The following is a 23,993-nucleotide window of genomic DNA, read 5'->3' as shown; positions in this document are numbered from 1 at the left end:
CTTTTACTGCACTATACCGACATGTCTTGTTCAAAGAGAAGGGGTGCAGCTGTTGATGAATATCAAGAGTGATAATAGCTTCGGATCTTCTGCCAAAGTTTTAATTTGCTCTGTATGATCCTACAGTATATTTAAACTATTACTTAAGATAAAGAAAAATCCTCACAGTCCCACTATTTTGTATTCTAAATTTAAAACATTGTCTGTTTTTAAACCAACTACGTTCTTCTAAAACAGTAAGCGCACAGTGACAGGCATTTTAAACAAGTACTTCTTATTTATTCACAATTTAAAGTTTAAGGAAAGACAAAAGAAATACAAAGGACAACATCAAAATGAAAAGGAATTTTAGTGACCAGAGTGAGTTTCTACAGCCAGTGCTCTCCATACATTTGAAAATGTTATCCAAACACTGCAGATGCAGATTTCAAATAAATCCCATAACAAACCGCTATGACTATTCCCTTTGAAATTAAACTGGGAAAGGAAGTTAGCCACCTTTTACCTATGAGTACACAAACCACCAAATTCTTTCAGTTTCTGCTTAAAGCCACATTTATCTTTTACAAGATGGATTCTGCAATACATTTTCAAGTAGCATTTTTCATTCTGTCTGAGCTCTGCTATAAAAAAAGTCAGTGGCAACCTTCTGTATAACAAAACAGCTTTTGATCTTGCTTGTGGAATATATGCAATTCAGAGCAGTGTCACACTTGCAGCTTGAAGGTATCCTTGGAGATACTGCAACGCTTCTGCATTCAGACTAGTACTCAGCATTGATGGAACCTTAAAACATACGATAGAGCAGAAGTGTCAATGTGTGTATACATTAAACTACTGCTATATCCTGTTAATCACTGTGTCAACATATGGTACAAAGTCAAACGACATCCTGAGAGCAGCAGTTTTTCACTGTGAAAGCAGTTGCTGGAATTACAATCCCTGATGCTGACAGTTTTACATACTACTTATCTGAATCAAATATGAAAGAAGAGTAGAGAAAACCTTCCGTTATTAAAGCAGATATTTGGATGCAGCAAACATCAGATCTCTCAGGCAATCTTTACTTACCAAAATCTTGAACAAAACAAAGATGCTGTGGGTTAAAATAGTTAACTATAAACTTAACTTGTTTAATTCAACATGAGTTGCCTGAAATTTCCCGAGTACATACAACTGAACTGGAGACAAGTATCAGTTATATACCGACAAGTGGATAAATTTTCATTTAAAAAATGGCATATTTAAGCTTATTGCTATATTAAGTAATGTGAAAATATGGCCTTTCTAAGGTTACTAGGGAAAAAAACCTTACAAATGCTATATTCCATTAAAGAATGAAAGAGAGCAATACCTTGCATTCTGGTTATGACATACTTCATTTTGCTGATTATCAAACATTAGCAAAAGAGACCCATTATCAAAAAAGCATTTCTTCTCTGTAGAATTTAGCATTAGCATGCCATGTATAAGAGTCACCTACCCTGCCTGGGCACGCTGTAGACAGTTTGTGAAGAGACTGTGCCAGATGGATTCTGGGATTGTTCACCATTTGACCTACAGGATCGTGTTCTTTTTTCCCAGCAAAGGCTAGCTGAGAGAATGCAGTCTGATATCCTGGAGTATCTTCTATGTCAATGAAGTGTTCTTCATCAGGGATAGTGTCATCCTCAGGCAGTTCAAAGAGGCCAATGAGGGCCTGCAGCAGAGGAGTCCTATATGTAAAGAGGGGAGGATAAAATTGGAGTGCTTAAAATACATTAGGACAGGGTGTATTTTACAAGAATGTTCAAATTACTTGGAACCCTTTACAATTTAGCCCTTGCAGGTACTTGCTTAGCTACTGAAATTCAAAGTGCCCAATCTAAGCTGGACTTGAAGAATTGTGGATCTGTGTATTTTACAGGCATAATGTAGGTGCTCATATTAAAAGCATGAACGATGTATTTATTTTTTAATCAGGTCAAATTGTCATGAAACATACCTAAGAAAAGCAATTCTTTTCCAGATTACACCTTTTCCCTAAGTAAAAAAAAAAAGTTCTAGTTCAGGGATCCAGTTATTGTCATTAAATTCAGGCTACCTGACATCCTAGGCGGCTAGACTGGCTTACAATCTTCCCAGATAGCTTTCCCCAAAATTCTACTGTCAAGCTAAGATCTTACAGTCTCTCTATCAGGTTATAAGTATGCTCAGGTCTCCTGACTAGTAGAACAGTTGTAAGTCAAAACTGGGCCTAGCTTTTCAGAAAGAATACAAGCTAAAAGAAAGTAGTGTATTTTCTTAAACGCAGTCCTAGCTAGCCCCTATCAGCGCTATCTCCATCACAAAAATCTCAAACCAGTTCTGGCATCTGCTTTGAAAATACAGTTGTATTTGTTGAGAAAAGGAAGTGGTATGAAAAGCCTGAAACTCAGCCTCATAACAATAGCAGGCCTGAAAAAATCACAACGGAGTTTATTTGAAGAATATATTTTGATGATAGCTCACATTTTCAAAAAATCAAACAGCCTCACTAACAGAACTCGAAGAAGTGTTCTACATACCACAGCTTGGTGTACTCAGTGTCCATCATAGGAGGACATTCTGTTAATATTTTTGTAATGCCAACAGCACAGATTTTCTTTTCAACTTGTCCAGACACTTTCTGGATTTCAGGAATTATAATTTTCTCCAAAACCATTCCAAACATCCTATTAGGACATTAAAAGAAAAAGTATTAGAAAGCCTCATCAGCCTTACAGTGACAAAAGAAAACCAGAAACGTTATGAATCACTAGGAAAAAGAGAAAACCAGATAATTTGTTAAGATGCTGCCCTGTTGCAGTGGATGCCTAGTAGAAATTTGAGCATACAAACTTTTCACAAAGGGAAAAGAATAAAAACATCACTCTTTCCTTTTTATGACCTGCTTAAGAGATTAATATCTTGAACTATCAACGAGGAACTGTGGGCAGCAAATAAGAAAAAGAAAAATTGCTAGACAAATAAATCAACCACATTAGAAGAAAGATTTGGCTAGTCAAATTAGTGACAAATGCAGTTTGCAATTTTAGCTAAAGGAGACAACTATTTCCTACTTTAAAAGATAAAAATTACACAGCAGTCTTAAATAAAAAAAAAAAATCATACTAACTTTGGCTGTATGCTGTCAAATATTTCCTGCAGAGCTAATGCCCCATATTTTATGCAGTACAAGTTAATGAAGACTAGGAAACCTGAAACAAGAAAAAGGTCAAATTAAAACTCAACATGAAAACAAAAGAATAGCTTTAGAGTCAGCAGCAAAATACATTCTAACAAGTTTTTCAAGGGGACAGAAACAGCAATCTTTATATATAGAAACAGCAATCTTATTTCAGTTTTAGTGAAGCACATTAAATTGCTACCTTGAAGTTTGCCTAGAAACTGTTGATCTTTTCACGTACCGCACCACACTAAAACATGGCGGTAAGACAACTAAGACAAGATTCGGTCCTTTCCCCCCTTATAGCAGTTATAAAGCATTAGAAAAGCCATTTGCAAATTTTTTAGATCAAGTAACAAAAGAACTCTTTACTGCTTTTAGCTGAAAACTTCATGGAATGCAGTTTTTCAGATTAGCTGTGAATCCCTTTGCGTAGCCTTTGTACCAGAGCACAGATGCAATGCATTAAAAGCACCACTTAAATTTTGTTTGTGGAAGACCATTATAAGCAATCCTATCATTCTTGCTCCTATCAGGTGGCATTAACCAGATTTTATAGGATTAAGTAATAGACATTGCATAATTTGTGTAGTGACAGTATCATTAAAATAATTTAATCAGTATGACAATAATCTTCCTGTTACATATTCTGGTTATTCCTGCTGTATTTCAATAATTTGTCACAGCTTTGCTAGTTTAGCATAAAACCTTATCAATAACTTAAGTTGTAGTAAGGTAGAATGACACAAATGCATAGAATATTTAACAGTGATAACACACAACTATATGTAACAAAAGGAAGTGTGGTCAGTATTACTGTGTTGTGTGAGAGTGAAAGTTTGCTGGTGTTAGTTGAAGATTAAATGGAGACACTTTCAGATAATTAATGACATCACACAGAGTAAGAAAGTAAGAGGAATACACAAGTCTCTTCCTTCATTTTAGTTCCATTCCTTCAGTTTTCATGAAGTAAGTGTCACCTGCTGTGGCAACTGCCCTACATGCCACCCTTGACTACGCAAAGAACTTGAAGCAAGTCACTGATGTTAAGAGTCACTGGTATCCCTTCATCCGCATAATCACAGGACATGATAGGATACTTATTCAGTACAGCTGCATGTTCTAAACTGTTGGCATCACTGGTGCTGAAGCTTTTCATATAGCAAGGAACTTACTTTTAATAAATTTCGTTGTTTTGGAATTTTGAAGTCTTTGGAATAGTAGAATGAAGATCTGTTTCCTGTACTGGTCAACTGATTCACTGGAAATTTAAAAGAATAGTTATTAAATTCATACTAGGATTTTACTGATGTTACTTCACAGAAAACACGTATAGAATTGTTCAAATCTATTTTACTGATGTGACTTTTTCTGTTGTTAAACATTAACTATGAAGCATACAAACAAACCAAATATTAAAGTCTACAGAAATTAGTTTTGAATGTAATTTCAACTCATACTCACGGAGGCATATGCTCTATAATACTGTTTAGAAGATAGAATCCTTGATGGTCATTAGCTTTAGAGGCAATCAACTTCTGGAACACACCTAACAATCCAGGCTGTAAGCAAAGCAAATATAAAACTCTATACAACAGTTCTTCATACGTGACCTACCAGAAAGTCGGCCCTTACCATCTAAGACATACACCAAGGCAAAAGCTTTCATAACCTAAACCAGGATTCTGTTTCTGCAGTTAAGGAGAGGAAGACAGATTTGTATCGGGACCAAGTGATGGTCCTTTGAGCATTAAGATTAACCTTGATCAAATGAACACCAAAGCCAATTTGAACATGCATGTCTGCTTCATCAATGGCATTGTCTAATCAAGTCTGACTATAGCAGATCATGCAGCAGAAATAACAGAAGTTAAGTATGCAGAATAAATCTCCCACTGAATTCACTAATCCTCAGATCTCCCAACATTTCGGCTCCTCCTCACTCACTCTTCTCAAGACTGTTCTGAACAGAACCTCCGAGACTTTTCCTAACACACAGTGTTCAACATGAGGCAAATGAGACAGGAAAATTGTGGAAACTTACCTGCTTGCAAAAACTAAGGGCAGGAATTTTACGTCTGAATTGACAAAAGCATGACAGTCCAGGATTTACCTTATCCATATAACGGAAAAGCATCCAAAAAGTCTGCATTCATAGTACTTTTTGTCTTTCTACGTAAGCACCATTAATTTAAAGTACAAGCACACATTCTGCACAAATCCAGCTGTTCACTAAAGGAAAAAATTCCTCATAATTTTTAATCTTAAAATCAACATGTCTAGAGGCATACACTGTGACTAAGTCAATCCAACTTACAATTTTGTCAGCAGCAGCGCTTGCTATTGTATTGGCACCCCGCTCTAAATAAGCCTGCAGGAGTCGGACCAAAGGAGGAATGTTTCCTGTCCTTTCCCATAATACTGGCTGAAGTAGATGAGGAAACAATGCCATATAGGATGATGGGATTTCATTTTTATGCATTTCTAGAAGTAGGGACATCACTTGAAACACATATGGAATGAACTCTGGAAAAGAAACGATGTCATTTACAAATTCAGCAAATATGGTCACTGTCAGTTCCTAGGAACCACATATCCATTGATTGAACCTACAATTTTATGATATTAACACAAAGATTCCAACAAATAAAACCTTGGAAAAATGCGTCACTTCCCAAATTTAATTATTCCAAAAATTTGCAAGCACTGTATATATACAATTTCTATCTCCTCTATTTTTAATGTTTCAGAACATGGAAAACAAACTACTAGAAACAAGGCAATATAATTAAGAAGAAGAAGAAGAGACTTTGGAGTAGCGATTGTTAGATATTTTAAAAATACACTTTGTTTTAAAAGTAAGTTAATACAGTTGATGTACCCTATGGAACAACCCAGACACTTTCTAAAAGTGTTTATGAGGACTGTGAACGTGCTGCGTTCTCACTTGAATTTCCTGTGTTACGGAAAAACTGCCATGAGGTAAACATAGCAACCAATTATAGTAGAGAGAGAGCACAAGCACTTACTGATTTTAATTTACCTTGCACATCATTCTGTAGTATCTCAGTGAACACCAAAAACAAAGCCTCTTCAAAGCTTCCAACTGCATCAGGGTTTGCCTTGCACGTTATCCTTATCGACAAGCATATTGATTCAAACATGTAATGGTTAAAGTGAGGTTTGCTTGGATTCTAAAAACAAGTCATAAACAGATAAATCAACCCAAACTTGCAGCCAAGTCACTTATTTAGCAAAATATATTTTTTTATTTTAACTGAAGTCTAAAGTAGCAATTGGGAATAAAGATACTTATGACTTACTTATTAATATGCTAATGAAATTAATTCCATAGATAAAAGCAAACATAAAAACCTTTAAAGCATAAAGGAGGGGTGGTTTTTATAAATATTTAAAAGACAAGTGTTTTTCAGAAGCTCTGCATAAACTAGCAAGTGGTTAAAGCATCACAAAACAAAAACGGGAAAAAAAATTATTTTTCAATCATACAAGTGTCTAGTCAATTCTTTATTGAACACTTCTTATACTCGGCAGCCAAGTTTAAAATATACACAGCAGACGTTTTTTGGATAGTTGATGAATGTATTCTAAAGCATTCTCTAATGTCAATGTTCAAGAATATTAGTCCAACCTGACCAAAAAACTAAGAGAACCCACCAAAAGCAGGAGGGTAATTTATTTAATTTAATCCCACATTTCAGTGCCTAAATTTGGTATTAGCCTCAGAAGCTTCATGGACAAAGAATAAAGGAGTTGTGAGAAAAACAGAATATTGTAATGGTTGCCTCTGCACAAGCAAACATTTATATTAGAACAAACTAGTACTACAAAAAGATTTCAGATCCTGTTCCCAATTTTCAGATGAGAGCAGGGGAGAATGATTTGAAAGTATGTCTGAAAATGAAGACAGTACTTCACTGGAAGACTGTTTTTACTTATTTTAGTCAGAAAATATTGAACAATTTACAGTATTCTAACAGATCACAAACAACAAGGTATACATAAACCTTTAGAAAGACTGCTCTAAACTGTAAAAAGCAAACATTTGCTCAGATAGCCTGTTTCTTTACCTTACTGACAGCCAGCAGTTTCTGTGTAAGCTGTGTGATGACAGAAGGAATGTATGGAATTATGGATTCCTGTAGCAGAGAAAAACTCCTCATGATGGCTGCAAATAAAATGAAAGTATTATCTTCTGGAGACAAACATACACTTCTGTCATCCATCACATGCCTAAATCCTTTACCTTTTACTATTAAATGGGATCCCAAGGAATTAGGTACAGTAAGAAAGAGCACCTTACTGCAAGAGCAATCAATCTGTAATCACGACAAAGAATGAAACAAAGCCTCACTATCCCCATTCTATAGACGGAGCACAGAAGATTAAGCAACTTTGCAAAGACCATCATTTACACCTTTGCCAAGTCTCAAATCTTGGCATACTATTAGCCTTAACCCACTCATATCTCCTACTGACACTGCTCAGGTAGCTGTCCTGACTACAAAGACCACCATTTGAGAAATAATTTGTCACAATACCGTTATGTTTAGTGTTTCTCTTTGGTACCATAAATTTAGTCAAAGATGACTTAATACAGCCTGGTAAATAACTGCAGGCTGCACATACCACTTTAGCATGTTTGCATAAATCAGGTTTTTCAAATAAAAATTCCAGTAGCCTGTAACTATAAGCCTTTACCTCAAGTTAACGAAGTTACTCTTACGCTGCAGAACTCATAAAGCATTTACCTTTCATAATGTATTCATTTTCAGATGAGCCAGGAAGTGTCAGCGCTTTAAAAAGGTTTGTTAATAGCACTTCTACAAACGGCGCCATTTCTGCAGCTGTAATGCTGTTAAGTAAAACACAGCTCTTTAATGATGAAACATATTCACAAACTTCAAGCATTTTACAATATCGTAATACTAAGAAATAAAAGATCCCCTACAGATATTTCTCATCCTTTATGGACAAAACCTATGTAGCAATGAACTTATTTCTGCTTGAAAACTTACAGGGTAGTATTATTTGTCCCCCTCATGGTAAACAATCTTTCAAGAGCGTGGGCTGCATAAGTATGGACCACAATACTTTCTGCTTGAAGATGATTGATTAAGAGAGGAATAGATACCAACAGTTGTTCTTTAGGTACCTACAAAAGTATAGCAACAAATTATACATATGTTACATAAAAATACAGATGGTTCAACACTAGAGCATAACCACTCTGAGCTCACCAGCTACAAACTGAAAGCTTGGCAGAGGAAGAAATCTCAGAAGGCTCCTCCAGTTGCTAAATCACACCTTGACAACCAAGAGGTACCTATTTCTGTCATCGCCTGTATACTTCCCCCAAACATCCACATTACATTTGATCGTCAGTAAGTGCATATTCCTAATGTATATTTCTTTTTCCATTTTACTTTGTCTTAATGGGCAATTAAAAAAATAAAGCTTTAAAAGAAATAAATCACATATTTCATAAGAGATGAATAAAGGTAATCTAAAATTTAGAAATAACACTCAATATATTTTCTTACTGCATCTCACTAATCAGAAAAGGTAAAGGACGAAGTTGCCCTACTCCCTTTAACAACTACTGCAATGATACAAGCAATCAAGTATATTTAGACTAACATTCACTTGAAAAAGCCTGAGTGTGTCACAGAACTAAGCATGCTAAGATGTTCAGTGCTCCCACAGCATATGGATAGCATATAGACTACATGTTAATTGGATATTTATAACAATATCATTTACTTTCAAAACTAAAAATTCAGCATGAAGTGTTATATATGACTATCAAACACCTGTTGAGTTAACATATGGCCAAGTAAGATAAATTAGGCTTGGCAAGTATAAAGTAACAAACTACAATATGTTTTTACCATAAGAGTAAAAGGAAAACTTACTTGGTTTCTAAAAATCATGATATATTTGATACCATCTGCTTTTAGCACAGGGAATTCATTCACTGCAATAGAAAAATATGCAAATTTTGTCGATACTTTTCATGTAAGTGTGATTACTGAACATATACTATATATAGAGGTGACATTAAGTCATGATTTTTCCCCTCAAAAATAATACACACAATGTTTTTCTACGTTGCTTAGTTTCTGCATTTCTGTATGGGCACTGTTAGACAGAATATCAGTTTTAGGTACAAATCACACCCCAGTACCACTAAGTGTACAGTCCAACTCTTTCACATGAAATTTCCTCTTCTGGCTCTGATTTTAACAGCCTCCAATTACACATTCCAAGACAACCCACTACATTCCAAATATCTAAGATAATTGCTGAAGTATAAAATAAATTATGTCTTAAATCTAGACATCCGTAATGTCATCAATATGGGCTGATACAGGCTACGACCTAGCCTTCAGTATTTTAACTTCTTGGGGTTTTGTATAGCATAGACGTTTGCCAAAAGGTCTTAAATACAGAAATCAAATTACTTCGATTCAACAAGTTTAAACATGTAGCTGATAGCAACCATGTGTGTACATGCTCTGATCTTGCAGACAGCATGTGCTAATCCACCTTTGTTTAAAAGCTCATTCATTGTTGGCCAAACAAATTTGAATTACTTCCTGTGTGCCAGGTGTTAACAATCTTCTGTCTCAGAGATTATGCTGATATATGAGTGCTTGAGCCTTAAGAAACAATGGTCACTGTCAAGGTTGTAGATATATCACAAAAAATGCCATATCAAAATTAACATTAACTTACCACTAGCAGACTTTAAGTCAGGTTGGATGTGATTCACAAAGAATTCTGTCAGATTAACAAGTTCATTGGCTTGTGTTATTCCATGCTAGAAAAACAAAAAAACAAACCAATTCTGTTTTTAGATGTTGACATTCAGCTAGTTTTCTTACTCATTTTAATGTGCTTTTATTTTAATAAAAGGAATCTAAAGCATGCATGCACGTGATGAGATTGCTGAAATTGCATCTTTAGCAGAGAGCCATCCAATTTCTTTTTCTTAATGTTTTTAGTGTCTAGGTTTCAGCTGTAGCACTATTGAGGTTCAAAGTTACCAGCTCTGAGTTGAGGAATAATAGCACTTAATAATCAACCAAAATTTTAGATAGAAAATATCAGCATCTTACTAACCTGATCCTTTCTAAAAGGCCTATCACAAAAAAAGTAAGAGTTTAGGACTCAAACCCCAATTCTGAATTAGAGCAGCAAAGTAACGACGACTAAGTTTTCTCTTATGAAAAACACAACTAATTTTTCAAACAGGATTTTCAGATGGATATTTATCAATCAAGTGTTCTAAGTGATGTTATCCCATATTTGCCACTAAATAGCACAGAAAAAGATGTCCAACTTAGCAGCTTTCTAATTGCTAGAAGACTCTGGTTCACATTACGCATTGCTGTTATTAGCAATTACTGTGCAGTAGTATACAACTAGAGTTTCAGGAAAAGACCGGGAACCTTCAGCAAAATTGCATAAAGATGCTGTACAACATATTTTACTATGTTCACCACAAATCTGTTTTGTAAAGCCACTGAGATTTGAACTGTAGTAACATTTAAAATATTGATTAGTATATTAAAATCTGTTCTGTAGGACATTTGATACAATGCTACTGTCTCCAAATACAGTTTAGCTCAGGTGTGGCTTTTCAATGTATCCAGCCTATTAGTTGCTTTCTCCTAAACAAGTAATGAGATCCATTTCCAGCCATCATTAGCATTCACATGCCATTTCCAAGTCATAAACACTCAAATAACAGGAAACATTGGGAAATATAATGACAAGAACTGTAAGAGTCACTTAGATTCCTTCTAGTCTGCTTAACACTTCTGATCTTTTCTATAAAGCTAAATTTGGCCTTCCATGGCTTAAAAACTCTAGCTCAGTACCACTTAAAAGCTCAGAGGTTCTAGGCCCAAGCTAATTTTGTTTCTTTGTATGGCTGCTTCACACATGCTAATAAGACCTGTGAAATGGTTACACATGGTTGTTGACTTTGCCCAATCTACCTGAAGATCAGATACCACCAAATTACCAACTGTGATAGGTTTATATAATGGTCAACTTTTAACCTCATCAACATTAAACTACTACAAATACAGTTACTCCCATTCTGAAGCAGCATAAAATGAATTGCATCAATCCTTATATACACTAGAATATTTGAATGCATATGGATTAAAATGAAGAGAATGTAAAAGTACCTTCTGTGTTTGAGCTTTGGATGCCAAAGATGTAACAAGGTAAATAGCTGCATCTTTGTGCTTCCAGTTAACAGATGGATTCTTTGCATATTCTTGCAGCATAGAATTAACATATCCAGAAAAAATCCCTGTCACAGGCCCTTCAAAAAATTTGCACAAGCCTCTGACTAGATCACAAGCTGCTCTGCGCCTGGTGTCAATATCTGCATGAGAACCAAAGATTCTTTGGATATGAGGAAGTCTACAGCTTTTCATATTAATAAACATAATAAATATATTAATGACATACAGCTTCTCAAGTTACAGTCACACCTTATGTTAATTATTGCAATCCTCCACATTGATGTGTAAGAACACATTTAAGTCTTTTACTTACTGTTGTAATAGGGACTATTTGTATAACAAAAAGAGGAATGGACACGTAACAATACTGCATGCGTATTCACAAGTTTTGCTGCCCTCTAAAGAAAGTTGCAGTAAGGATGCAGGGGCAGGCCTTTTACTATGTTAACAATTGTGCACCCGAATCTGGTTGGGATGGGGTTAATTTTCTTCATAGCAGCCCATATGGTGCTGTGTTTTGTACTGGTGACTAAAACTGTTGGTAACACCCCAGTGTTTTGGCTGTTGCTGAAGAGTGCTTGCACAGTGTCAAGGCTTTCTTTTTCCCGCCCAGCAAGCAGGCTGGGGGTGGGCAAGAAGTTGGGAGGGGACACAACCTGGACAGCTGATCCAAACTGACCAAAGGGATATTCCATCCCATATAACGTCATGCTCAGCAATAAAAACTGAGGGGAGAGGGGTTTTGGGGAGGTAGCCATTGACTACTATTTTTTTCCCTTTTTTCTTCCTCTTTCTTTCACTTAAATTGTCTTTATCCAGAAGTCTTCTCACTTTTACACTTCCTATTATCTCCCTCATCCCATTGCAGCAGGGTGGGGAATGAGCAAGCTGCTGTGTGCTGCTTAGCTGCTGGCCCACCATACTGAATCAGTATTATTTTTGGGAAAAAAAAAAAAATCTGTAAAAATTCCTTGTTTCAAGAAAGAAATAAAAAGTCAGCTGGCCTTTAATACAATATACTAACAGAAACAACAGAAGGAAAATAAAGCAAGTCAATTTAAATGCAACAGAGTACATTTCTAAAGTAATCTCTGAAGAACACATACTTCTTGCCTCAATTCTCTTAAAAGCAGAAGTAGCTAGCAAATAAAAGCTTCAAATACCTAAAATGCAGCCAATTCTGGGTAAGAATGATAAAACGTTTGCTTGAAAAAAAGTTCAAAAACATTTTCCTCCAATTTTTGTCCGCCACTGCAAGCGTACAGTAATTTCTTAAATCTATTATGAAGTGTCATTAATCTAAAAGCATCAGTCAGTAAAATGTTAGTGGCACAGAACAGCACATACAGAATTGTCATACAGATCTAGATTTGGTTCATTTGTGCTCTGGCCTGCCTGAAGACCAGACAGCTACAATCAGAAAGCCAAGTAGCTCTGTTAGCACAGCATTGTGTTTTCAGGACAGTTACTGTATTGGTTTGAACACAGTGCTGGCATACAAGGGCTGGCTGGTGTCCAGCTGGCTTGATCACAGATTTGTACACAACACCGGTCAGAACTTCAGTTTAAACATGATAGACTACTAAATACAGGCACAGTCTCTCCACGTTATTTAAAACTCCGCACATAGGAACTAAATACACAACTGTGGCCACTATTCAGCATTGACTTACAGGCTATATTTGCTGAAATGAGAATGTGTGCAGTGCAGGAGACATACCAATCCAATTAAGGAAAAAACCCTACAAAAACATTGTTCAAAACAGAAAGACACTGTGATGGGCACGTTGTGATAGTAAACTTGATCAAAAACTGGATAAAATCTCTTCGGGGCGGGGGGGGGAACCTTCCCAATTTAAAAAATAAGTTATAAAAGCTTCAGTAAATTGCTTCAGCTCTTTAGAGCTATATTTAAAGACCAAGTATTCTTAGCATAAATCTGTGGATTACCAGATCCTTCCAAATCCCTTCTTATATATTCTTCAGAATTATCTTCAAATGCCTCTTCATCAGCCGCTGAAAATACAAAATACATATAAGTTTAAACACTGAGGTCTCTGTTTTTTATGGTAAAAAGGTGTATTATTATCAACTTGCTATTTTTTTCAAGTACTTTTCTATAACATCAATAGAAATTAATCAGAAATATCCAGCCAGACTAGCCTGTTTAGCTTGTTGCTGCCCCACAGATTAGTCTTTCATACTCATGAGCTGATGTATTCCTGATTTAAAAAAACAGAAAGAAAAAAAGATAGGACATGTTCAACACCAAGAGATTTAAAGAGGCTTCCAGAGTCATAGACTTAAGAGAAGGGAGCTTCTTATCACTGCAATACATCTTCACCGCATTTTAGATACTAGGATCAATATGAGCCCATCAAAACTTGGAGAAATAGACATTACAATTTAGTAGGCCTGATATCCATGCCTATTTAGACTCCTTGAATTATTCCGATAGTCACTTTAAGCATGAAAAGTTATTGGTGGCACACGAACTAGATTTCCTATGCTTTTCAATGTGAGATCCCAGTAAGACAGAAAAATTATTAGATATATTCATACAATTCCACAAAGCCCAGAGGGCAGCAATCTGTTCTAGAAACTTGGTTTTGAATCTAGTATTAAAGTACACAAGAGGTAATCCTCAATTCTTAGTCCTGCAAAGCCACATATCATTATAATTACAGTTAGATTTTATTGTGTCTTTGAAAACTTAAGCCTCAAAAAGTTACCTCTAAATTCCATATTGGGAACAATAACTTTTTCACAGATGCTTGTCAATGTATTCTGGTCTTCAAACAGATGCTTGTAATGTGGTCTCTCACAAACTGAGGCCAGAAACTGGATTGCATTACTAACCAGCTAGAACAACACAAACAGAACACATACAGTTTTAGCATGACTGACCAATTTATAATTCATTATTAAACTTGACAAGATCAGTTTATAACAACTTACCAAGTCATATTTCACTTCCTGGCCTGTTGTGACTAACAGATTCCAGATTGCTGTTACAAAACGTGGCAGGTAGGGCTGAAATTCTTCATCATATTTTTGAGCATACAAAGCAGCATTATCACAAATTTGTGATTTCAAGAGCTCCAGTAATCCAGCTTCCTCTTCATCCTCACATAAAACAAAACTAAGAACTTAAACATCCAAACTTCAACACTACTTAAATATTAAAAGTATCAACATATTTGAAGGAAATATTTACCCTATTATTTTACCATGTTCTAAATAGGTGAAAGAAATCCCTCTCACGTCCCTAGAATTACTGTATTTTGCTGGATTTGTATTGGAACTGTACTGCAAGTTATAAATCATACCTACATTTCAAATGAAAGTACTATGCACTTTAAATCATTTAGACCTGATCAAGTTTGACATGAAATTAATTTACAAATGTAACAGGAAAAAGACAATACAAGGTCTTGAAAAAACATGCTTTGAAGACATCGTATCTTGCTACTTTAAATTGGAATAGTTGTAAAAGTAGTTCCCTCCCCCTCCCCATACCAGCACAGATGCCTGAGGAGCCACAAAGCAAAGTGAATTGGGAAATTGAGCTGGAATTAAAAAAAAAACAACCACCAAACACCACCTCAGTTCCGTCTCCCCCCCTGCCCACTCCCCACCTTTCAGTTTTAATGCATATCACTTCCTCACTCCGTTCAACACACAGCTGCATGTCTGTCTGTGCTGGGCAATAGCCCACAGACACAAGAGAAGAGAAAAGAGTAGCAAAGCTTCTTTTAGCAGCAGCGTTAGCGTAAAACAACAGTGAAACTATAGCACAGGATACACTTATTATGCCTCCCTATGTATTGTAAAGAAATTTATAGAGTTGCTTTGGCTCCATCATGTGGCAAACTACTGTACTATATCTGGAGGACATCAGCCTTTAAAATGCAGAAAGCATGCACAAAATTAATCTGAGCTTTGATGATGTGGCATCATCTTTCACCTGTGAAATTACTAATTCTTGTAATTAGACAAAGACAGCAAATGCTAAACTAAAGTACTTAGGGATGTCATGCCTTCTATGTTCAACTGTTTCAAGTTCTTTAAGATACCCTGTTTTCTAAAACACAGTGCACGAACCAGCTGAAAAGTATAGAAAACCTGAGCACTGTGACTCTCTAATGATCAGGTTACTTCAGCAGATGTCCTTGAAAGAATCTACTCATTGATGATTATCTGTAATTTGATTTCTGTGCATAGCTGGGTATATCTGTAACTGAGACACAACTTCAAGAACTCGACCTCAAATTTCTCAGACAATGGGGCAACTTCTCTTAAACCCCATTTCCTTATAGTCATTCTATTCCTTTGTTCACCCAATGAAGAAAACATTGCATTGTTCAGAGTTAGACCAAAATTCTCAGTCAACCCTCTCCACTACACAGAGGCAAACCAGGAAGTTTATGCAGTAACTTACATCAGTCTGCAAAAGTTTATTATCTAAAGTTAAAAGACTATGAAAATTTGTCATCCATGTTTCCATGTTATCTTCAAAAAACTCGGGAAGATCCTGTGAAGGAAAAGCATAAATCTACATTTTAATTTCTGATTGCGCTGCTTAGATAACATACCTACATTTAAGTAGTATGTATTCACCTTATAATCTACTGAGGGACAACAAAGCATGGAAAACAATCTTCAAAAAGAAACACTACCCTCTCCCTCCTCCCAAACGAAAACCCTCCAGACAGAGGCTTTGGAATACACCATTGCCAAATAAACTAGTTGCTTACACCCTATACAGCCTACAGTTTTATAAAGAAAGAACCTTATTGCCTCCTACTCTTGGAACAAGAAAGCGCAAGCCTCCCTTTTACCTCCAGCTTGCTCTTTTGCCCAATATGGAAGAACAGCCCAAGCAATCAAGGCATGATCATCACACTTCACAGACTTATGTCCATGTTGAGGCACTAAATATATGTCACCTCAAAGTATCTTTTTACCATTTTTCATATAGTACATTTATTTAATAATGTTAGAAATCCAGATCTGATTTCAGAACAAAAAACCCCACACTGCTACTAGAATTACTTGCTACTATAGTGCTATAGAGCTACTAGTTTTAACTGACTTTCATCTACATGACTGAGTTCATGTCAGTACAGACGTATTTATAAAGGAGCATAGTGAGTACAAACTCAGGCATTTGACTTCTGTCTTTCACAGCTCATACTCGGAGAGCTACACATACAACACCTCCTTGCTATGAGAAGAGCTTAGACTCTCTTGAACTTCTGTTTAGACAGGGCCAAGCTAACATGTTAATTAACCCCATCCTTACTGTGCCTTTACTGCAGCGTTGGTGCAGACTGTCAACTTTTATTTTTGCGATAAAGCTTGGCCTTAAAGGCCGTCTCAAATGGATCCTATAAATAAGAGCTTAACAGCTGCATGAGATCAAAGCAAAACTATTAGAAGAACAAGGAGATTCACCTGAAAATTTAAACTGTAGAACAGCTTCGCAATTAGAATGAGAGAAGAAAAGAGAACCTTCAAAGCACTAGCATCGTTTGCATGTGTGCTGCAAAGTTCAATAGTTGCCTAGAAAAAGACATAAGATTCAGTCAAGTAACACACACGAACCACATTGAGAAGAGGTATTGAAAAGTGTCATGTAACTTTAAAAAAAAAAAAACCAAACCAAAACCAAAACAAACCAAAACAGAAAATACAGTTCCTTTTCCACCCCATATTGATCCTGTCAGGTCTTACTTCATGACTTGAGTTTGAACCTTATTAACAGCTTCAAAGCAACTATTCTTAAGTTTTCATTTTGCAGGCATTCACAACAAGGAATTCAGAATGCTAAACTTGTTTTAGAAATGATTCAAAAAGAAATACCTTAAAGAGATTTGTCAAGGGCAAAGCAAAGGCATCAAGAACAAGTTTGATCTCTGTCCATAATTCATTTGACTTAAATTCATGGCGGTACCTGACAAGTGAAAGAGAAATACACGAAAAACAGAATACAGTCTTCACATTTATTACCAAATTAACTTGCATACAATTAATTTTTTGTGCTGAACCTTGAAACAAATACTGTCAAGTAAACAAGAACTAAACAACATAGTTCAATACCATGCAAGGTGTACGGTTTGACAACCACTTAAATTCTATTTAAAAAGTCAATAAGCATAAGTAGAAGCCACAACTGTAGACTTTGTAAATCTACAAAATTAAGTCTAATGGTAAAAATTTAGAGTTGAACAGAAATTTACAGTCCATATACTAACTCCGTTATTTTCAATACCTTTTAAATAAAGAGTGAGCAGTGCGAAGGACCCCATTAATGACATGGAAATCTCCACTTTGAAAGCGATTCACCATTTCTGTCAGTAAGTCTGGCCATTTCTGAGGAAAGTCTTCCCGACCAATAATACTAATAGCATCACTTAACTGGAAACGAAACATAACCATTACATGATATAATAGCAGGCTCCTCATTACAAAAAACACAGCAGTCATGCCAGATATTGTGAATATCTAAGAAAAATGCTTATTATTCTTGTGAGATTCAAAAATCATTGGGTTAAATATCTACTAGTTTTCACCACAAATAAATAAATCTCACTTTAAATCCAATGTGTACATGCAGTCTCACTTTCTGGAACTACTATATTTAACTGCCTAATGCTAGAACTTAGCTATAAGATTATGCAGTAATTGCCTTTTAACAACAACAACAAAAATTAAAGTAGGTAGAAGTAGCTGTGACAATATACTCCAAGTTAAGGGAACTGAGCTCTGCCAATAACCAGAGCCTCTAGACACTTAAAATATTCCAAAAGTCTCATGGACATGACCAGGAATTGACACATTACCTGCTTCTGAATTTGTTCTGGGCTGCTAAGCATCAAGGGCACTATGTTGGCTTTAATGGCTATCCTGTCTGATTCACATATTTTGTTCGGCTCATCCTCAACCTAAAATTAAAACAATAATTAAGCCATCAGTATACTCTAGGCAATGAGCGAATACCAGCATTTCAGAAACCAATTGCTTATACTGACTGATGTAAATATTACATAGTTAAAGAAACTAAGAAGAAGATCTGTTAAAGATGTTGCCTACAATGAATCTGTAAGAGTAGTACCTGAAAAAAGCTGAAAGAAATTACATCTTTCTGTAAAATCTTGAACTAGTTTTCTTCTTCTCCAACGGTGACTTTTCAAATCAGCAATTCAGCCATAATAAGGGTTGGTGCATACGCCAATAACGTACGTAAGTTTAACCAATAGTCTCCTCTTCCACCACACCAAACCACATCTCTGTCCTCACTTCTGCCAACCTCAAAGATTTATTTTGTGCAAGCTGCCTCAAGCCATACTTTCTAGAAACTGTACATGAAGATGGGTGCAGGTTACACCATCAAAACCATAACATTGACTTTAAGAGTTATCTGATCAGTTCAAAATATCAATCAGTTCAAAGTCCAGTCAGTCAATAGTGCCAAGTGGTAGTAAATTACAAAATTTCTACTAAAGAAATACAATAAGAAGGCTTGTCACCAACTAGTGACAGCAGTGATAGTCACATTATCTGTGGTGACAGCACCAAAGTTCAGAAACCTAGAAATTATCCAGCAATTAAAAGAGGTAAGCACCTCCAGAGAGTAATTCAATGATCTTAAGATGCTTAAACCAGATGGCACTACTATCCTCCTTCTTACCTCCCTTTCACCATCTTCCCATAAACTTAAAAAAAAGTTTAGTAATTTCAAAATTTCAAGAGTTATGTTTAGCTATAAACAAGCAGTTACAAAAATAAGACACAAAGAACTTGCGTTTCTGCTTCTATCACATTTCACTGAATCAGAAGAATGTACAGTATCATTATATACATTAAAAACCACAAAAAGAAGATGGTCTTTAAAACCTGAGCTTTACAAGTTCGTATGATGTGAAAGGGAGCAATAACAGTACTAGGCAAGCTCCAAATAGGGAGGCAGGACTCACTGCTATGCATTTAGCTAGATGAGGACAAAGATGGTGGAGAGATCAGCAACAACAAACCCGACTATGGAGTTATTTATGAGATTTTTTCAAAGAAATGAGACCTTTTTACAAGACATGAGGCAGTGCATAGGTGACTTCTGTAAATACTTTAAAAATACATTAAAAAAGCACACTATTCCCTCTCTCCAGATGTGCCCTGTACATCTAACTCTCCAGGCTCTACCAAATTGAAGTCCTTGAGCAGGCAAAAATCCTTTTACTTCCACTGAGCTTTGTATCAGTGAAGTCCAAGGCTGCTAAATTAAACCACGCGATCTAGGTAAGCTAGCCTTAGGGCTGTATTTTATGTTCATATAGCTGCTCTTGAAATGAAAGCTTCAATTTTGGACAAAACAATGTGCTTGAAGCCACATAGCAATCATAATGGTCCTCTGGATGCACTTACTGCATAGCTTCTCCACCTACTCCAAAACAAAATCTCATCCTGAATTACATCAGCAATCCATAAAAAGAAAGCCACTTACAAATTTTTCCATAACAGAACATTATTTCTACTTACAATATACTACAGATAAAGATGCAATTTGGGAGAAATGACTGAGAATACAGTATTACAGAAACAAAGTTCTAGAAATTTCATCCCAGGCTGAATGTGCTGATCTTATCAAACATAACCATATCTAGGACTGCTATAGCTGCTTAATATTGGGGGGGGGGGGGTTTTAAGAGAGAAATCACATGCAAATTTGTAAATAGGTACCAGCTAAGATGTAATGATGAAATACTTACCAGTTTCCCTGTAGTAAAGCAACATTATACAGTTGATATTTTTCAGATACTAACAGTGAGACAAAGTATAAACAGTATCAATTAAAACCTCTCATCTCTAAAGGAGTTGAGTTCTCAAATGTAATACTTTCTACCATAAATTAAATTTCACGAATGCTGAAAGCTCTGCATCAAAAATGTTTCTGATCTCTTCAAAACAAAGGATAAAATGGGATTAAATGGCAATATTGCTATTTGATGTCTACAAATACTTCTAAGTGTTAAACTGGCAAGGCCACCAAAATAAACCGTCCCACACTATTCTATGCCCCAGAAGCGTTTACATGAAAGAGAAGATAGTATCATCACTTTCAGCTGCAGTGCTGGCTTGAAATGTTTGTAACACTACGACAATAGACACAGGCCAAATTGGCCAGCTCATGTGTATAGACACTTCACAATCATTTTAGTTTAAATAATATTACTGTTAGTTAAATGAGCTTTAAATATTGTGCTTCTGCAAAATATGCATATAATATCAGAGAAAATTATTTGTTCATCATTTTATCACCCAGCTCTAGTCCTTTTTAATGGAATGGACTCCAATGGTCCAAGTTTTAGTCCCTCATCAGTAAGTTACACCTTGTGTTTATTCTCTGAATGATCTACTTTCTTTCACAGAGTACAGACATACACACATTCTCCAAGGTTACTGTAGAGTATCTTATTGTACCTTAAAAGAATTATTAAATCTTAGCACAACTACTCACTAGGATACCTACAATTCTCCAGTTCCTTTTAATATAATTCTTGAATGTTACAGATGCACAAACTTTGATAACATTTTCCTGTGATTTCTCCAGCAGCGTTAACAGTAACAATGGGTAATTCTGGCTTCCTTCAACTGACTCAAGAAACTTTTCCGCTGTAAGAGAATATACTAAGGTTAGCAAAAACTGAACTGATTTTTTTTAACGGGAGTCTTATGATTCCTCAAGCATCTATTTAAAATAATCAAACACATGAACACTTCTCCAGAGTTTCACAAGAACAGAAACACAGAACAAGTCTGACAAAAGGTACCGTAGCTTCTTTATTACTAAGCTCTTTAATGCTTCTGCTATTAACAAAAGCTCTCAATTCAAAGCAGGATGTGGAAATATTGCCTCCTCACTCTTTTTAAAAGCCATAACCTGCTAGAAGTAAATCCTGGTTTATTGTGAACAGCAGCACTGTTTTAAATAACAACAGTACAAAAAAAAGATTCAGGAATACAGGAAAATAAAATTACAAAAAGCAAACAAAATAAATTTATATTCATATCCAGCCTTCACTTTTTTTGTTTGTTTGTTTTTTTTTCTTTTAAAAGGATACTGAGAACTTCTGCAAAGAGGTTACTGCATAAACATCCACTGAAGTTTGCTATACACAGACAGAAAAGCCAAAAAGAAACTAAACTTTTTTAGTCACTCATGAGAATGACTTACCAGGACGCCTTATAGCAGGATCTGGATCTAGTGTTTTCTTTAGATACTCAGTTAAAGTCTGTAAATTGGCATCACTCAGCTCCATTTTGGCAGAACCTAAAACCCACAAGTAGTTTTATTATAAATACAGATCAGAAAGTCTATCCTATAAGCTATATGTAAAACTAGATTCCACAGAAGACACATATCAGCTCTTTTTGACTATACCTCATAAAGCAAGGTCCTATCTTATATGTCTCATCCAATAAAACAACAGCTAGCGTGCACCAAGCACAAAACAGAAAACATTCCATTTTTTCAACTACATGTAACTGTTATTGTCTAGTTTATTGAAACCAAACTCCTAGAACAGGATCACACATCCAGCAAACCGTGAACCAGGTACAGCCGAAAGATGATCTCTTGCCCTTTCAGGTCAACAGGAGTTTGTTTTTGCTTTTAAGAACTTCTGTTAGCCCCAGAAACCTGTTTCTGGTTGAAAAAGCTGAATAGTCCTGCCCTACATAATCGTAAATTGAACAATTCAAAGTGTATTGGAGAGTCAAGGCTTCTTTAAAAATAAATACTCATTATCAAAGAAAACTCTCAACAGAAAATTAATTTTTTATAAAGAGACAAAAGACTGTGCAAAGCCAGAGGGTTTGTCCACCCTGTAAAATTAACTTAGATTAGGGTGGGAGTTAATTTAAACTGCAATACTTATTACAGAATAACTCTGTGCAATAAGTCTAAATTACTCTTCTCTAGTAATCCTCCCACACACATTCTCATACTTACCACAGCAGTATATTAACTTCACAGCTTTAATTGGAATAATTGAAATTACAGTAACACTTAAACAGTAGCAAGACATGCTTTAATGGACACGTCGTTGCTCAGGATACCATCATCAGTGCTGCCCATCTTTCCTACCACCAGCAGCACAGTTCACTCACTACGGAAGTAATGAGGAAGCAAAGATTTCCATTTTTTCTCTGGAGTTTCTAACTAGTAAGATAGACTGAAATTTGTCTGTCCCACTTTGGATTTGTTTTATGTTGATTATCAGTGCAATAAATATAGTTTCTATTTAAGTACGCTTGCAAAGGCACTGAGTTTTAATGACATAATTTTTACTTTAACTATGGCATCTGTATCATTAAAAGAGACAGCAATAGTATCCTCTTGAATTAAATGAATGTTAATGAGTAACTGAGATCCAAACATATTTTGCAAAAAGTAAAAATCCACAGAAAGAGTCCTGCCTCCCATGTTTCACCCCCCCCTTCCCTTTTGGGGGTTTACTTGTCTGTAGTCTTGTTCACCAATTCACATCAACCAACAATCCCAATAAAGTTCAGCATAAGCAAACAGCACCAATAATAGCTGGCTCCTCTGTTCTACAAAATGGCCTCATGCATCATTACTATGATCTTGAAACTAATACTTAAATCTTTCATAATTAAAAAAAACCCATAAATTATCTGCTCCAAGGAAATCTGTAAGGCTGAGGTGCAAACCCACGTAGAAATCATTTATGAAGACTAAACTTGGCTCAAATGGGTAACCAAACTGAAAGAGACCAACAATCCTGAATGGCCTTTTACAAATGCCTCACATACATACGTAATATAGGGGCCCATAGAAAAAAAATACACTTCAAGCTGACGGCGAGTTTACTTTGAAGGCCAAAGGCAGAGACTTGAATCCATTAGTCAGTCCCTCATACAAAAGAATAAATATTTTCACCTGCTACCTGCTTACTCTCATTTCCTTTTCTTTCTCTATTTTTTTTTTTGGTTTTCCACTACAAAAAACTGGTGGTACTTGCTAGAGTGATGCGATGCTTTGTGCTATGTTGTGACATACGCCTCCTGAAAAGGCCACAGAAAATGAGAATATTTTCAGAGCACCTCTCCAGAAGAAAACCCGTAAAATGTGCTTAACGTATTAACTACTTTAGTCGAATTAATGACAGACCACTTATGAACAAAAAAAACCCAACCCAAAAAGCAGCTGCCCTCCAGTGTTCCTTACACTGCGAGGAACTTCAGCGAACTCTGTTCCTGCATTGACTCACCGCAGCACTTACCAAACACCATCTACCTGCCCGAGGATGTTTATGATCCGGATTTTACGGAAAAGACCATCTTTACACCAAACTGCCACGGAGGATCTTTACACTCACTTCCCACTTCACCAACGCGCAGGGGTCGGGAGACAAGCACCAACTGGCCTCGGGAGCGAGGACCCATCACCCCCCTGCCCCCGACAGCCCGCTCTTCCCTACTGACCAAAAGGCGAGGCC

General features: G+C 36.0%; 1 protein-coding gene across 1 annotated transcript; it reads right to left on the bottom strand.

Moving 5' to 3' along the window:
* Nucleotides 1–257: 257 nt before the first annotated feature.
* CSE1L (chromosome segregation 1 like) lies at nucleotides 258–21,798 on the bottom strand. Its single transcript, XM_009282633.1, has 24 exons — nucleotides 21,707–21,798; nucleotides 21,002–21,144; nucleotides 18,318–18,419; nucleotides 17,747–17,892; nucleotides 17,338–17,428; nucleotides 16,930–17,037; nucleotides 15,914–16,006; nucleotides 14,431–14,598; nucleotides 14,205–14,334; nucleotides 13,423–13,488; nucleotides 11,410–11,612; nucleotides 9,947–10,031; nucleotides 9,124–9,185; nucleotides 8,227–8,363; nucleotides 7,960–8,063; nucleotides 7,279–7,376; nucleotides 6,231–6,381; nucleotides 5,505–5,713; nucleotides 4,652–4,749; nucleotides 4,363–4,448; nucleotides 3,137–3,218; nucleotides 2,547–2,693; nucleotides 1,484–1,715; nucleotides 258–786 (listed from the first exon to the last, which is right to left on the bottom strand). Exons 1-24 carry the CDS (start codon nucleotides 21,789–21,791, stop codon nucleotides 697–699), a joined length of 2,916 nt encoding a protein of 971 aa, XP_009280908.1. The 5' UTR covers nucleotides 21,792–21,798; the 3' UTR covers nucleotides 258–696.
* Between the last annotated feature and the right edge of the window lie 2,195 nt (nucleotides 21,799–23,993).

The sequence above is a fragment of the Aptenodytes forsteri genome, unplaced genomic scaffold, assembly GCF_000699145.1.
Source record: "Aptenodytes forsteri isolate BGI_AS27 unplaced genomic scaffold, ASM69914v1 Scaffold374, whole genome shotgun sequence".
Taxonomy (NCBI): domain Eukaryota; kingdom Metazoa; phylum Chordata; class Aves; order Sphenisciformes; family Spheniscidae; genus Aptenodytes; species Aptenodytes forsteri.
Note: the sequence above shows the minus strand (reverse complement) of the source record. Positions and strands in the feature narration are given on the sequence as shown.

What these genes read in the sequence shown, in the direction of transcription:
- CSE1L (XM_009282633.1), bottom strand. Translation starts at nt 21,791, where the DNA reads ATGGAGCTGAGTGATGCCAATTTACAGACTTTAACTGAGTATCTAAAG. An exon ending in AACTGCTGGCTGTCAGTAAG is followed by an intron (nt 6,382 to 7,278) that starts GTAAAGAAACAG and finishes ACTTGTTTTTAG; the next exon opens with AATCCAAGCAAACCTCACTT. An exon ending in ATTATAGAGCATATGCCTCC is followed by an intron (nt 4,449 to 4,651) that starts GTGAGTATGAGT and finishes TTAAATTTCCAG; the next exon opens with TGAATCAGTTGACCAGTACA.